General features: G+C 36.9%; 1 protein-coding gene across 1 annotated transcript; it reads right to left on the bottom strand.

The window, feature by feature from the left end:
* Positions 1-5,687: 5,687 nt before the first annotated feature.
* On the bottom strand, positions 5,688-10,761 carry LOC139116397 (neuronal acetylcholine receptor subunit alpha-2-like). The gene is made up of 5 exons (XM_070679033.1): positions 10,645-10,761; positions 9,962-10,107; positions 9,679-9,723; positions 8,889-8,998; positions 5,688-6,069 (listed from the first exon to the last, which is right to left on the bottom strand). The coding sequence occupies exons 1-5, from the start codon at positions 10,688-10,690 to the stop codon at positions 5,688-5,690; spliced, it is 729 nt and encodes a 242-aa protein (XP_070535134.1). The 5' UTR covers positions 10,691-10,761.
* Positions 10,762-12,662: the final 1,901 nt, after the last annotated feature.

Genomic DNA, 12,662 nt, shown 5'->3' with positions numbered 1-12,662 from the left:
ATCACCCCAAAATGTTTTCCTTGCTCTGCCAGAAAGCCCGAGCTAAATAGCATCAAATTTATAAAGTTTAGAACGATAATTATCGCGCTAAATATCGGATATATCACCCCAAAATTTTTTTCTTAGTCTGCCAGAAAGCCCATAAAAGCTTTCTATTTGGGCCAATTTTGATAGTACAGTTCAGTTCGGCTAAATATCGGATATATCACCGAGTAAAAGTTTGGCTGGGGAAGTCCGATCTAAACTCCGGCTACATGTGAGCTAATTTAGAAAGTTTAGAACGATTTTTAGCTCGGCTAAATATCGGATAGTTAGGCTAATTTAGTACATTTAGATGTAGATGTAGACGAACCAAAATTAGCTTTCTAAACTTTCTGCTAATTTAGAAAATTTAGATGTAGATGTAGACAAATCTAAATTAGCTTTCTAAACTTCAAGCTAAACTTTCTAAAAACGATAAAACACAATTCCGCACCTTAATGGTTACTTTGTGAGCTCTCAGGCCAGAAACACTGCTTCACGCTAATCAAAACATAACACGCCAGCAGTTTCATAAACATGTCCTTCCTTGACGCACATGTAAAAGACGGTGTGACTGACCGTAAATCATTGAGTAAAACCAGACAATATCGATAAAAGACTTTCAAATTCGGTTCAAACACACTCATTATATTCATAAAAATATGAGAGGAATTTTTAAAACGGTAAAACTCTTTTTCCTGAAGCTCAAAACACTCCCGTTTTCGCCAGCACATCAATTCCGATCAGCACCACACGACAACAACAACACAAACTTTACCGAACATACTTTCGCTCAACAATTGGCGAAAATCCGAAAATTACCGAAGGATGCATGGTCGGCACTCTTCGGAAAAGAGAGGCGAGAGCAACCTGAGGCGAGGCAAACATGGATGGGTTACGTAACCGCTTCACGCCTTAAACAATACCCGTTGCGAACCTGTCTGAATGTTGTCTGTGATTGAACAAAATTGACGAGGACGTTAAAAGGCCATTTGATTTGTAACATTGTATGTCAAAAAATTACATCGATTTAATTTCAAAATAGCTCAGATGTTAAGTGATAGAACAATGGGGCGATGGCCAAGCTTTCCACTGTCAGATTCCATGTCAACCAATTTAATTAGTGGTCAGATTAAAGCTTTATTTGGCCGTAGACTTAAATTACTGACTCTTCGGTGGAAAAAAATTAACAATTCCATTGTCCGTGTATTCGTCGGAAACACCAAGTTCGAAATCCTATCTAGAGTTCGGCAACGCTGAATTCCGGTTCAAAGTTATAAGGTTGGAGGCAAAGTGTATCCATGGGGCAGCAGCTCAATACAAACGTACGTAGATCAGACCCCCTAGCGATACCCCCTAACTTCCTCAACCAAACACGAAAACTTTACGTCATCAAATGTCAAGCCTTTCTGAGGAATTCCGATAGGTGGCGTTTCCATATCGCAAAAATGGCGTCATACACATCAGTTCATAAAACTTCTATTTTTAGGAGAATGAACAGCACATTTTTCATCTTTTCATCATAAATGTTACAAAAATAATCCTCTTCAACTTTTAAAGGCAGGTTGATATTTTGGTGGACTATCCCTTTAAGCCATTAATCAAGACTGTGATAATCATGTCGCCTTAAACTTTGATTCAAGCAGAGCAAAGTTTTTAACTTGGCTTGATTGAATTATGACAGGCTACTTGTTTTCAATGAGCAACATGATTGAATTCATATGGTTAAATGAGACACCTTTAAATGTGAACCTTATTGCATCCTACTGAATGTATAATAAGGACAAATGGAGCGCGGTTTCATGTTAGGTTGTCATTAGACATTAGAGTTCAGTCACAGTGAGATGTTGGCAATGATAATAAGGGGATACCATAAGACTTTGTGCATTATCTATACACCTGTTTGCATTCTACGAAAATTATCACAATGCGACATAGGCGAGGCAAAAGCGTTTATCATGAACAAATGATGTTCATTATCTATACCTGTTCACTTACTAAGAAATCAACTACTCATCATGGGATAATGCATTGTATACCTGTTATTGCAATATGGTGAATTGCTAGGATCATAATAATACTGTTTCGAAATACTTAGTCAATACTCTCTTCACCAGGTATATTTCGCTAAGATAGACACTGACATATAAATGTGACACTTTTGACGAATGGTGAGTTAAAATACACATGCGCAATTTACAATATGTCAAATCGCTTAAGTACTTCGCTCGATATAAGCAGATGTATATCAATTGTGTCATAATGCGTTCTTAATTTATATCATTAAAGGTTTTCGTATTTACAGAGATGATATTTTAATTTCCAACCGAAATCTAAATCATACACTAGATGATTATTTTGTTTGTTGTCTGTTCTGGCAATGGACTCAATCTATATAGAGGCACTTATGTTGAGAAATTACATGTCTCCCAGCAGTAATCATGACGAGGCATTTTTTAATTGATCAGTAAACGAATAGGAGACACTAAAAAGAGGGACTAGAAGGCAAAAAATGATAAGCTGGAGAGGAACTAAAATGAAATGTTTGGAAAATTCAACGCAAACCAGCAAAAATGACAGCTATATATTTTTGCCTATTGTCGACACTACTTCACACTTTTGATCTACAACAGTGACAATATGCAACAGTCTTTACACGAAAACGGGTAATTTAGTCGAATTAATGAAAATTTTGAACTCTGTAAACGAAAGTAAACAGATTCTGGAAAAGGTTATTCTTGTGGGAGCCGCTGACACGATAAACAACCTTAAAAACTTTTAACTCGGCGTCTGTAGGACATTTGCAGTAATGGTCTGAAAATCACGTTGTGTTCTGACTCAGAAAATTAGAGTATGTTGGTAAACAACTCTCTTTTTTCCAAAACTAGAAAACGTTATCCCGAGAATACTTAACAAAGCGTTACAACGCAGGACAACATTGTTTTCGAATGCTAAATCATGGAAATAATGGTAAGTAAAAGCATTTAGTAAGATAGATGATGATAAAAATAGATGATAAATAGAATTGTAGTTGTTACCTTAAATGATGTACTTAATAAACATGTTAAACATATCTTTCTACTAGAATCAATAATGTACATACTTAAAAATGTGCGTAACTAAAACTTAGAGTAGCTTCATATGAAATATATTTTCTCTGTTTCTCTAGTTGATCATTCAGACATAATCCATATCATTTTAACCACTTTACAGTCCACAAAACAAACATCATCAATATGATGTCCGCATTCCACATTAGATCTGAAGACATTCACCAGTAACGCTCGAAGGCAGGGAGAGCAGTAACCAGACAAGGCTCCTACAGACACGGCTAAATAGATGATGAACAGAATTCGGTCCAACATCTTCACAAGTCTGTCCCATTCTTCTTGGCAATCTGTAACCTATCAAGAAACACGACAAGAAGTATGGTTATCGCCTCATGTAATTGTCTCACATAGCTGTTCACTCACTCTGCATGGCCACGATACATGCGAAATATTCTGTAACTTCGGAGAGTCGATTTAGAATGACTCTGTCTGGCTACAGCTCCGACGTTGGTAGACTGTCCGTAATGTATTTCAGATGGCATGGGCTTTGTGCATGGATAGTGTTTCGATGCATAGTATGCATCGATGTATTAACTTACAAAACTCTAAATGGATAAGTTCCAGGTTACTTCAAGATCTTTCCTTTGGTTATGTAGTGCACTCCGAATCTAAACATCAGTAAATTTTGCTTATCTCAGCATAGATTGAAAATATCTGGAGGGAGCATCTGTAATTCCTCGACTTAAGAATTCCCTACATAATCGACAAGTATCCCTTACATGCACAGCTCCAAGCACAAATTTGTTCACAAAAGCATATAATGTAAACTGTTTCGAACCTATTATAATTGTTGCTCACTAATTTTGATGCGTTATAAATGTTTTCGATTGATTGATTAATTGATTGATTGATTGATCGATTGATTGATTGATTTGATTTGATTGATTGATTGATTCATTTATCCATTCCTTTATTCTCGACAATAGAGGAGGCATATGAAGATACCTTTCCTTCGTACCCACAGAAAATGTTGTCTTTTTGGAATAGAAATGTGGCTCTTGTCGTATTGGCTATTTGGCACTGCAAGGCTAAGAGACTAAATTCTATAAATATGACTGTTTGTTTACTTTTTCCTAATATATACCACATCGATCTCGCTTAAGTCATCCTAAATATATCCCGAGTATAAAGCGGGAATTTATTTAGTAGGGAAAATCAAAGCTGAAATGTATTACATCGTCTCCTTCATCTGATATCATTTTGTCGCATTCATTCATTCTTTGCTGTAGAATGATGTGGCTTTCCAAACTGTGCATGTACGACTTGCACTTGAAATGTGATGATGCGATATAAAATGATAGAAATTGACAGGACATGATAGTAAACGCTATCGAAAGAGTCGGATATCCTTTTGGACTGCAGAAATGAGGCGTTTGCAACACAAGGTAGAATTTTCACATTTTAATGTAAAGTTTATAACTCACGTCTACTTTCTACAATTATAAAAAAATGTGCGACGCCCTGACCATAGGCGTATATTTATGGCCAAGGGCAAAAGAAAGGCAACATTAACGGGCTTTCCTCGCCCCATAAATAAACGTTATTCGAGATTTTTTGGAATAGGTGTTTAAAATTGGCCAACAAGTGCTCCATTTTATTTTATGATTAATCATGGTCTTTGTACAAATCACAATTTACGTTATAGCTGTAAAGTTACAATGGTACGATACTGTGAGATGTTAATATTATTTTCATATTCACGGAATGTAAACAAACAAACCATTACTGTGTAAATGTGGCCAGCCACGTGGTTCAGCTCGACCAATTAAAACAGGGCATGGTAATATAATGTCTTGCAACTGTGATATCATCATACCTGCCAATTCTTAACATTTACCTATGATTTGATCGATACTCCATTTATTTCCTTCTGTTCATGGAATTCTCGTTTTCAATACTCATCAACCAAGGAACTGTTTCTTTTAAATTTCTCTGTGGCGTCATCATCAACTGACGTCATACATGGCGTGGAAATTGACGATAACATACCTTGTTACTATTATAACCAGAAGGCATATTTGATTCATAGGATGTACTCACTTGACGAGGAGCATCGTCCTTTGACCCCTCAACACCATTAGGATGCACCGTTGGAACTGACACATGACCATTTTCATCGTTGAACAGTTCCCCCTTGTCCACGTGTTCCTTGTCATCCATATCCAATACAACACTGTTATCATAACCTCGGCTGGATGTCGCGACGTTTCCAAGTTCGATGTTCTTATTGGTCGAACTTCGTCTGTACCGTTCCCAGGATGAACTACTCCTACATAAGAAGATTCTCCGAATCCATGGACTCGGGGATCTCCTTGATGCTCCCTTTCGTTGAATATTTAACAGATGGTCGACATGACAACAGTTGACGCCACCATACCCATATCAAACAACAGCATCATACCCAACAGAGAACCGTAGTTGGCATTTGTTGGAAGGGTTTCTCCCATGAGCAGTTGAAAAACGCTTAGTGCGACCAGAAGAGAAACCGCAAAACTCAGTCGTTCGCCAGAGTCAGGAGGAAGCCAGAACACACAGAACGACAGTAGAAACATCATGTTACTCGGAAAGACAATGTTCATCAAATAATAAGAGGGACTCTTTCCATTTCCAATCCATAATAGCCAAAGACTCGAAAGCCAAATCGACATAGTTTTTATGAACTTCAACCTCGCTAGATATACCAGTTAGTTTCCATTCGTAGTTTTTGTATTGTACCACCTCTTCCACAGTCAGGTTTTCCTGGACGTTCAGGCGCACTTCGTCACTGTAGTACGCGGTCGATGCGAATCGTAAGTAACATGTTTGACGATCCCAAGGAAAGTACTGCATGTCAAGATAGCAATGACTGTCAAACTGTGAGATGGATATCAATATGACGGTTCCATTCGAAAGTACGTGGTATAATGGAGGAGGGGGAGGGGTCACCGCGCCGTCAAACCTGTTGGATAAATTTCAATCACATTGTTACTTTCACACCTATTTAGATATTTTCTCATACTTCGTGCTATTTTTCACCGCTTTGCAGTTTACTTGGACCATTTTTTTGTCAAGAAAATTTAAGTGTTGATGTATAATGCCATAAAAGTTGAAAGTTTTTATCCTATAGAAATACTGGTAACAAAGCGAATACCCGCCATTTTGCATTTGAAATTTTGATGTATAGTTTTAGGTGATGTGGTTTTCACTTCCGGAAATTCGCAGAGTCGTCCTTGAATTCTCAGTCTTGATTGTGGAAGAACATAATTTGAAGTTTCCTAGAGCAAGTATTGAATGTTCATTTTCTAGGTGTACCTATGTCATTGTGAATAAACATTGAGACTGAAGGTCGTTAAACTTGATTAATTGTGAGCAAAGCGCAAGAGGTATTGGCAGATCAATCCAGTGAAGCCCTTTTGTCACTTAACTCAAAGTTACGTAATTTATGAGACAGTGCAATCACTATTTGTTGTAAATATTCGACACAAAAATTCTGTCTATTCTAAGTTATGGCAGTGAGATTAGGGGTTATATTGAAGGCAAACATTTAGAAAAAGTACATATAGAGTTTTGTAAGAATTTACAGTGGTTTGCTTTGAAGCTTTGGCATTAGACGAACTAGACATATTGTCTAAATCGAGTTGTTGCCAACACTGTCGGGTGCAATTAACTGCTAAGCGGTAATATGAGTCGATCATAAAGGTACCAACTCTGCAAAGTTGAAACATTGTCTAGCAGGAGTTCAGACGTAGTCTAAACAACACCACCACATATGTCCAAGCACTGTCCAAGTCATATCACTTGCTTTCAGGTGTAGTTGTTTTGACCACATCAGACCTGCTGCAAGGCAATGTTTCAATTTTGGCAGAGTTGATTTCTCTGTTGTCGACTGGAATTACTGCTCAGCTGATAATGAGGCAGTGTTGGCAACACCTCAATTTAGACAGTATGTATACTTCGCGTAATGCCAATGTTTCAAAGCAAACCACAGTATTACGCCAAAGAAAGCATGTCATAGATGTAGCAGCCAGAGGCGATCTTGGAAGACCAACACTTAGGTCACTAGATTGCCTAGAATGGTAAAATACTAGTTTAAGCTAATACACACAAACTCGAACAGACTTATCCATCATGCTTATCAGGTTCAATATAGCATGGCTAAAAATGAAAAGATTGCTGGGCATCAAATTTAAGACAAGTTTTATTTTCTTATGGCTTTGCTGAAAGTTGGTACAATCAGGGAGTAGGGGATGAGACATTGTTTTTATCCTTATTCAGACCACGATGTTCAGATGTTAATACGCAGAACTGGCACGACACAATCATTAACTATAATAGACTTGCCTCATATTCATTGTATAAAACTTCTCTTTGTCTTGAAAACTATCTTTGTATTTCAATGAAACCTGTTTTTAAGCTCTGTCTGACTTCATTTCGTATATCCGGTCTTAGCTTAGCTATAGAACAAGGGAGACACGAAATTTCCCAAGAATACAAACAGTGCGTTTATGTGACCAAAGAACTGTTGAGGAAGAATTTCATTTTTTGTTGGTCTGTCCCTTATATCATAATTTAAGAGTGAAATATTTACCCATCGTTTATCACAATCCTCCAAGTTTATCTGAATTTACATGCTTGTTACAAATTGAGACCACAGAGATTATTCGCAATGTCAGCAAATTTCTTTTTTTAACTTTCAAAGCACGAAGGAAACTTTAAATGGATACTGTACAAACTTAATATATATTTCACTTGTTCCTTTGACTGAATTTTTTTTCTGTAATGACTTAAACACATGGGGCGGGAGGCCTATAGTGCAAATAAACTTCGATAATAATAATTAAGTAATGAGCTTTACTGATAATAGTAATTATTTTAGTCAGATGGTTGAAGAAGCCCCACGATTCACACAAATGTGTTTACAAAGTGCAATGGTATTTTTGAAGTTTCACCTTAAAAGTTGAATAAAATCCGACACAACAGTATTGTTCTATAATCGAAAGTAATCAGGTAATAGGATAAGTCAGGCTGTGAAGTGGACAAACATTTTTCGAAGCATGCGTTAATATTCAGTTGACAAAAATTCACATTGAAATTGCTTTGTAAGCCTCCTTCGTTCGAACACCATCAAGAGATGAGTCACATATATCCAAAAACCTCTGTTAAAGTCAAGCTATCATGTGTAATAATTAACATTCCCAAAACCATCTCAAAATACATCTGGTTTTGTACTTCGACGGATGTTTATAATCTTTAGAGAACATGATTTTAAAATCTTTATAATCTAAAGTCTGTTTATGATCTTTAGAGAGCATGATCTCCTATTTTTGCATAGATTTGTGTTTCTTTGACACTGTGTAGAAACATCTGAATAGTTAGTATCAGAGTCAACCGGTTAGAGTGTGTAGCGTTGAATATTGCCTATGCTAAAAGCTGTACATCAGTCGAAGTGCAAAATTCTCTGAGAACGTCAGACATCTGTATGCATGGATAAATAATCTTTCTATCCGGTCAGTGGAGAAACATGCAACCGCAGACAGTACGACATGTCTGTAATGATAACTTTGGTTCACACCATTTAAAAATCTACGATTACCTTGTTTAAACAAACGGTGAGCTGTCCACATTTGTCACTTTTTCACTTTAGGTTTATCCTCTTGCGAATCTGCCACCATTAAAGTGAAGTCAGCGCAATCATATAGGATATAAAATAAAACATTTCCTAAAGTAAATTCCTCATGTTACTTTGTGATCAGTTGATTCAAACGGAATGATACCTACGCGTTTCTGAGAAAAACCCTAGGAAACCATACCAAATCGGATGGTACCAATATCTTTGTAATATCACCGTGACTCGACGGGTTCCAACTCAATCGTTTGTCAATCCATGTCTGTAAATTAAAACATTTAAATTATAACTGTTAAATTGATCAATCGGCATGACAAACAGTTCGTTAATTTTTTTAAACGTGCCTTTCGTTATCATAAGTCTTTTCGTTTATACAGCTACATTCTCTGACAATAGGACAACTGTTTTACAGTTCATTCCACGGGAAGTTTTCTCCTCTCAAGATGTGACAGTACCAGAAGTATGACAAATGTGTATGCAGGATTCCCCCTCCCCCACTACTAGTTGTTGAATGACGTTCTTGCCCGCTCTAGTCGTTGTTGCCCCAGATCTGTATTCCCGATTAGAGAGTATACTCCCTCCCATCATTAAAACCAGATAATGGGAATCGTGGGAACTACGCCTGTGCGACTTTCCTGTTTTCAAACAATATATTGCATGAAGATATCCTAATGCATCATGTCAACATAGCTACAACACTTAAAATTTTATGTACATTATGGCCAACATATTTTAACTTTCATCACTGTCCGAGTACCTTGGATGCAGTGTTTACCTTGGTCGTATGGGTCCCATACGACCTTTGAGCGCAGTTCAGACACACCCCCTTTAAATGTTGGTACTTGTGGATACTTTTTGTCGTCTGTATATACCTCCCGTCTTCATTCAAGATGTTTAATGTGTTACATCAATATTTTTATCTCTCATTACTCCTAAACTCACCTGCTTTATGATACTGTTTATTTTCACGTACTTATTCTTTTCTTCCTGTAATCAAACATTTACAAACAATTACCTTAATGAGGACATGATGATCGGGAAACGTATTGTCATTTCGTATGTCTTGCAGACGACAGTCAACTATTTCAATAATCATTGGCAGTCATTTTCTTTGTAGTCTGTAATGAAAATCACGCTCAAAACTGAATCGAAGTACTGAAATTTTGAAATAATATTGAGCGACGTATATATCCATGATACCAGCCAAGAAAATAGATGTACTTACAACGTCGGCAACTTTAACTATCGCAAACTCTAAATATACATCTACCACATCTGATCTGCTGTCAACAGGACGAGATAGGCGATTATAGTCTGCCAGTAGCAGATCCAAAAGCGCTTTCTCTTCATCTGCCTGTACCGTACATAACACTAGAAACAAAGGACATTTACGTTTATTATGTGATCGGAAAAGTTCGTTTCCTGTTAATAGCAGATTGCCAAGCAACCTAGTACTATGCATTACAAACAGGAATCCGTTGATTACCTGCGTATATACCCTATGCATGCTGCTTTTATTCCAAAAATAGCATCGGCACAGATGATAAAAACTACCAGCGGGGTGTATTTATGTCCAAAGCATACATTTCAAAACCATCATTTGTACTAAATGCACAGTTGTAGTACATTTGTTGACCTCGGTAAACCGACAGATCTGAAACTTATGTTTTTGCCTATTGCGATAATCCCCGTGTTAACAAGCACGCAATGCTGATAGTCGAGGCAGTACTGGGACATTGCTGATCTAACCTCAGTATTGTTCGAAAAGTACGGCTTTATAAATCAATATGCGCCAAAATAATTATTCACACTGACAAAGCAGATCATGCCCAGTAATACGTATGTAAACAAATAAGTGGTAAAATCTGTGAACGAAACTGCGTTGCACATACGCGGAGATGAACCCACCTGCGGTCAGTGCAATGGTAATCACTGTTTCTCGTCTTCCAATCATTTCTGCGTTTCACAGGCTTTCCAGCGTCCAAGTACTGCCTCGGCTATAGCTAGGTTATCAGTGTATGGCGCTCCAGCTCTGCGATGACGGGCTACGTGACATCCTTTGACCAATACAGCGGGCTGGTCAAATAAAAGTATCAACTCCCGCCTTGAGATTCTCTTTTCCATTCAAAGAAGTAGGTTAAGAAAATTACTATTTAATTTCTTATTTGAACACTATTTATGAGGCCGTCAAAAATTCATTTGATCTGTAACAAATTGGGCAATAAAGTACTTTGGTTTAATTTCAATAACAGCTCGGATGTGAAGTGATAGAAAAAACGGGGTGACCAAACTTTCCACTGTCGGTTTCAATGTCAACTAATTACCCTGGTCACATTAGAGCATTATTTGCCTATAGGCTCATACTTCACTTTAATTATTTACTCTTTTGCACGGTGGGAAAGGCTAACAGTAACATTACTGTTAAGTCATTTATAAACACTGATTCAATCATGTTGCCTTCAACTTTGATAACACGATTGGAACTAATTGGGGATAATTGGATCTTCATATTTTCAAATATCTAAAACTGTTAGGTGCCTTACAGCTGAATGTGGCAATATTACAAATAACTCATAAAAACATGTGTTCAACTTAAAAACAAAAGCAGATGAGCTTACATTTGCAGATTAGACTGTCATTGCTTCACCATCCAGTTATCTCAAATTAGTTCCAATCGTGTTAAATGTGAACCTCATTGCATCCTACCGGATGGATTATAAGGACTAGCGGAGTATGGTTCAATGTTCGGTTGTCATTAGACATGAGAGTTAAGTCACAGTGCGATATTGGCAATGCCAATAGGGGATACCATAAGACTTTGTGTATTATCTATACACTTGTTTGCATACTACGAAAATTATCACAATGCGCGAGGCAAAAGGGTTTATCATAAACTAATGATGTACATACCTATGCCTGTTCACCTACTAGGAAAATTAAATACTCGTCAAGGGATGATTCATTGTATACCTGTCGTTCCAATATGGTGAATTGCTAGGTTCATAATAATACTGTTTCGAAATACTTCGTCAATACTTTGTTCACCAGGTATATTTCACTATGATATAGACGCTGACATATGAATGTGACACTTTTGACGAATGGCGAGTTAAAATACACATGCGCAAGTTACAGTGTCAAATCGCTACAGTACTTCGCTCGATATAAGTAGATGTATATTATTATGTCGACCAGGCTTAATTTATGTTATTAAAGGTTTTCGTATTTCCCAAAATAATATTTTAATTTGCGATTGAAATCTTAATCATATACTATGATTATTTTGTGTATCATTTTGAACTGAATATATATGAGGCACTTATGTCTGGAAATTATATTACTCCAAGCAGTAATCACGACTAGGCTTTTTGTAATTGATCAGTAAACGGATAGTAGACTGAAAAAGACGGACTAAAAGGCAAAAATGATAAGCTGGAGGGGAACTAAAATGAAATGTTTGGAAAATTCAACAAGACACCGAACGACAATTATGTACTTTTGTCCTATATATCAATACTATAATACTAATTTATGTCAATACTACTTTCCCACTTTTGATCTACAACAGTGACAACAGGCAACAATCTTTATACGCAAACAGGTCACTTAGTAGAATCGATGAATCGTTTGAACCCTATAAAGGAAAGTAAATAGATTCGAGTCCGTAAAGTAATTCTTGAGGGAGTTGCTGACACGGGTTACACAACTTTAAAAACTATTTAACTCGGCGTCTTTAGGACATTTGCAGAAATAGCCTGAAAATCACGTTTGGTCAACAAATGTTGTGTTTCGTGTTTTCTGACTCCGAAAAAGGAGTATGTTGGTAAACAACATTCTCCTTTTACAAAACTATAAAATGTTATCTCGAGAATACTTAACAAAAGTGTAATATTGTAGGACAACATTGCTTTCGAGATGACAAATCA

Source organism: Ptychodera flava, chromosome 17 (assembly GCF_041260155.1).
Source record: "Ptychodera flava strain L36383 chromosome 17, AS_Pfla_20210202, whole genome shotgun sequence".
Classification (NCBI taxonomy): domain Eukaryota; kingdom Metazoa; phylum Hemichordata; class Enteropneusta; family Ptychoderidae; genus Ptychodera; species Ptychodera flava.
This window is presented reverse-complemented; position numbering and strand designations above follow the sequence as displayed.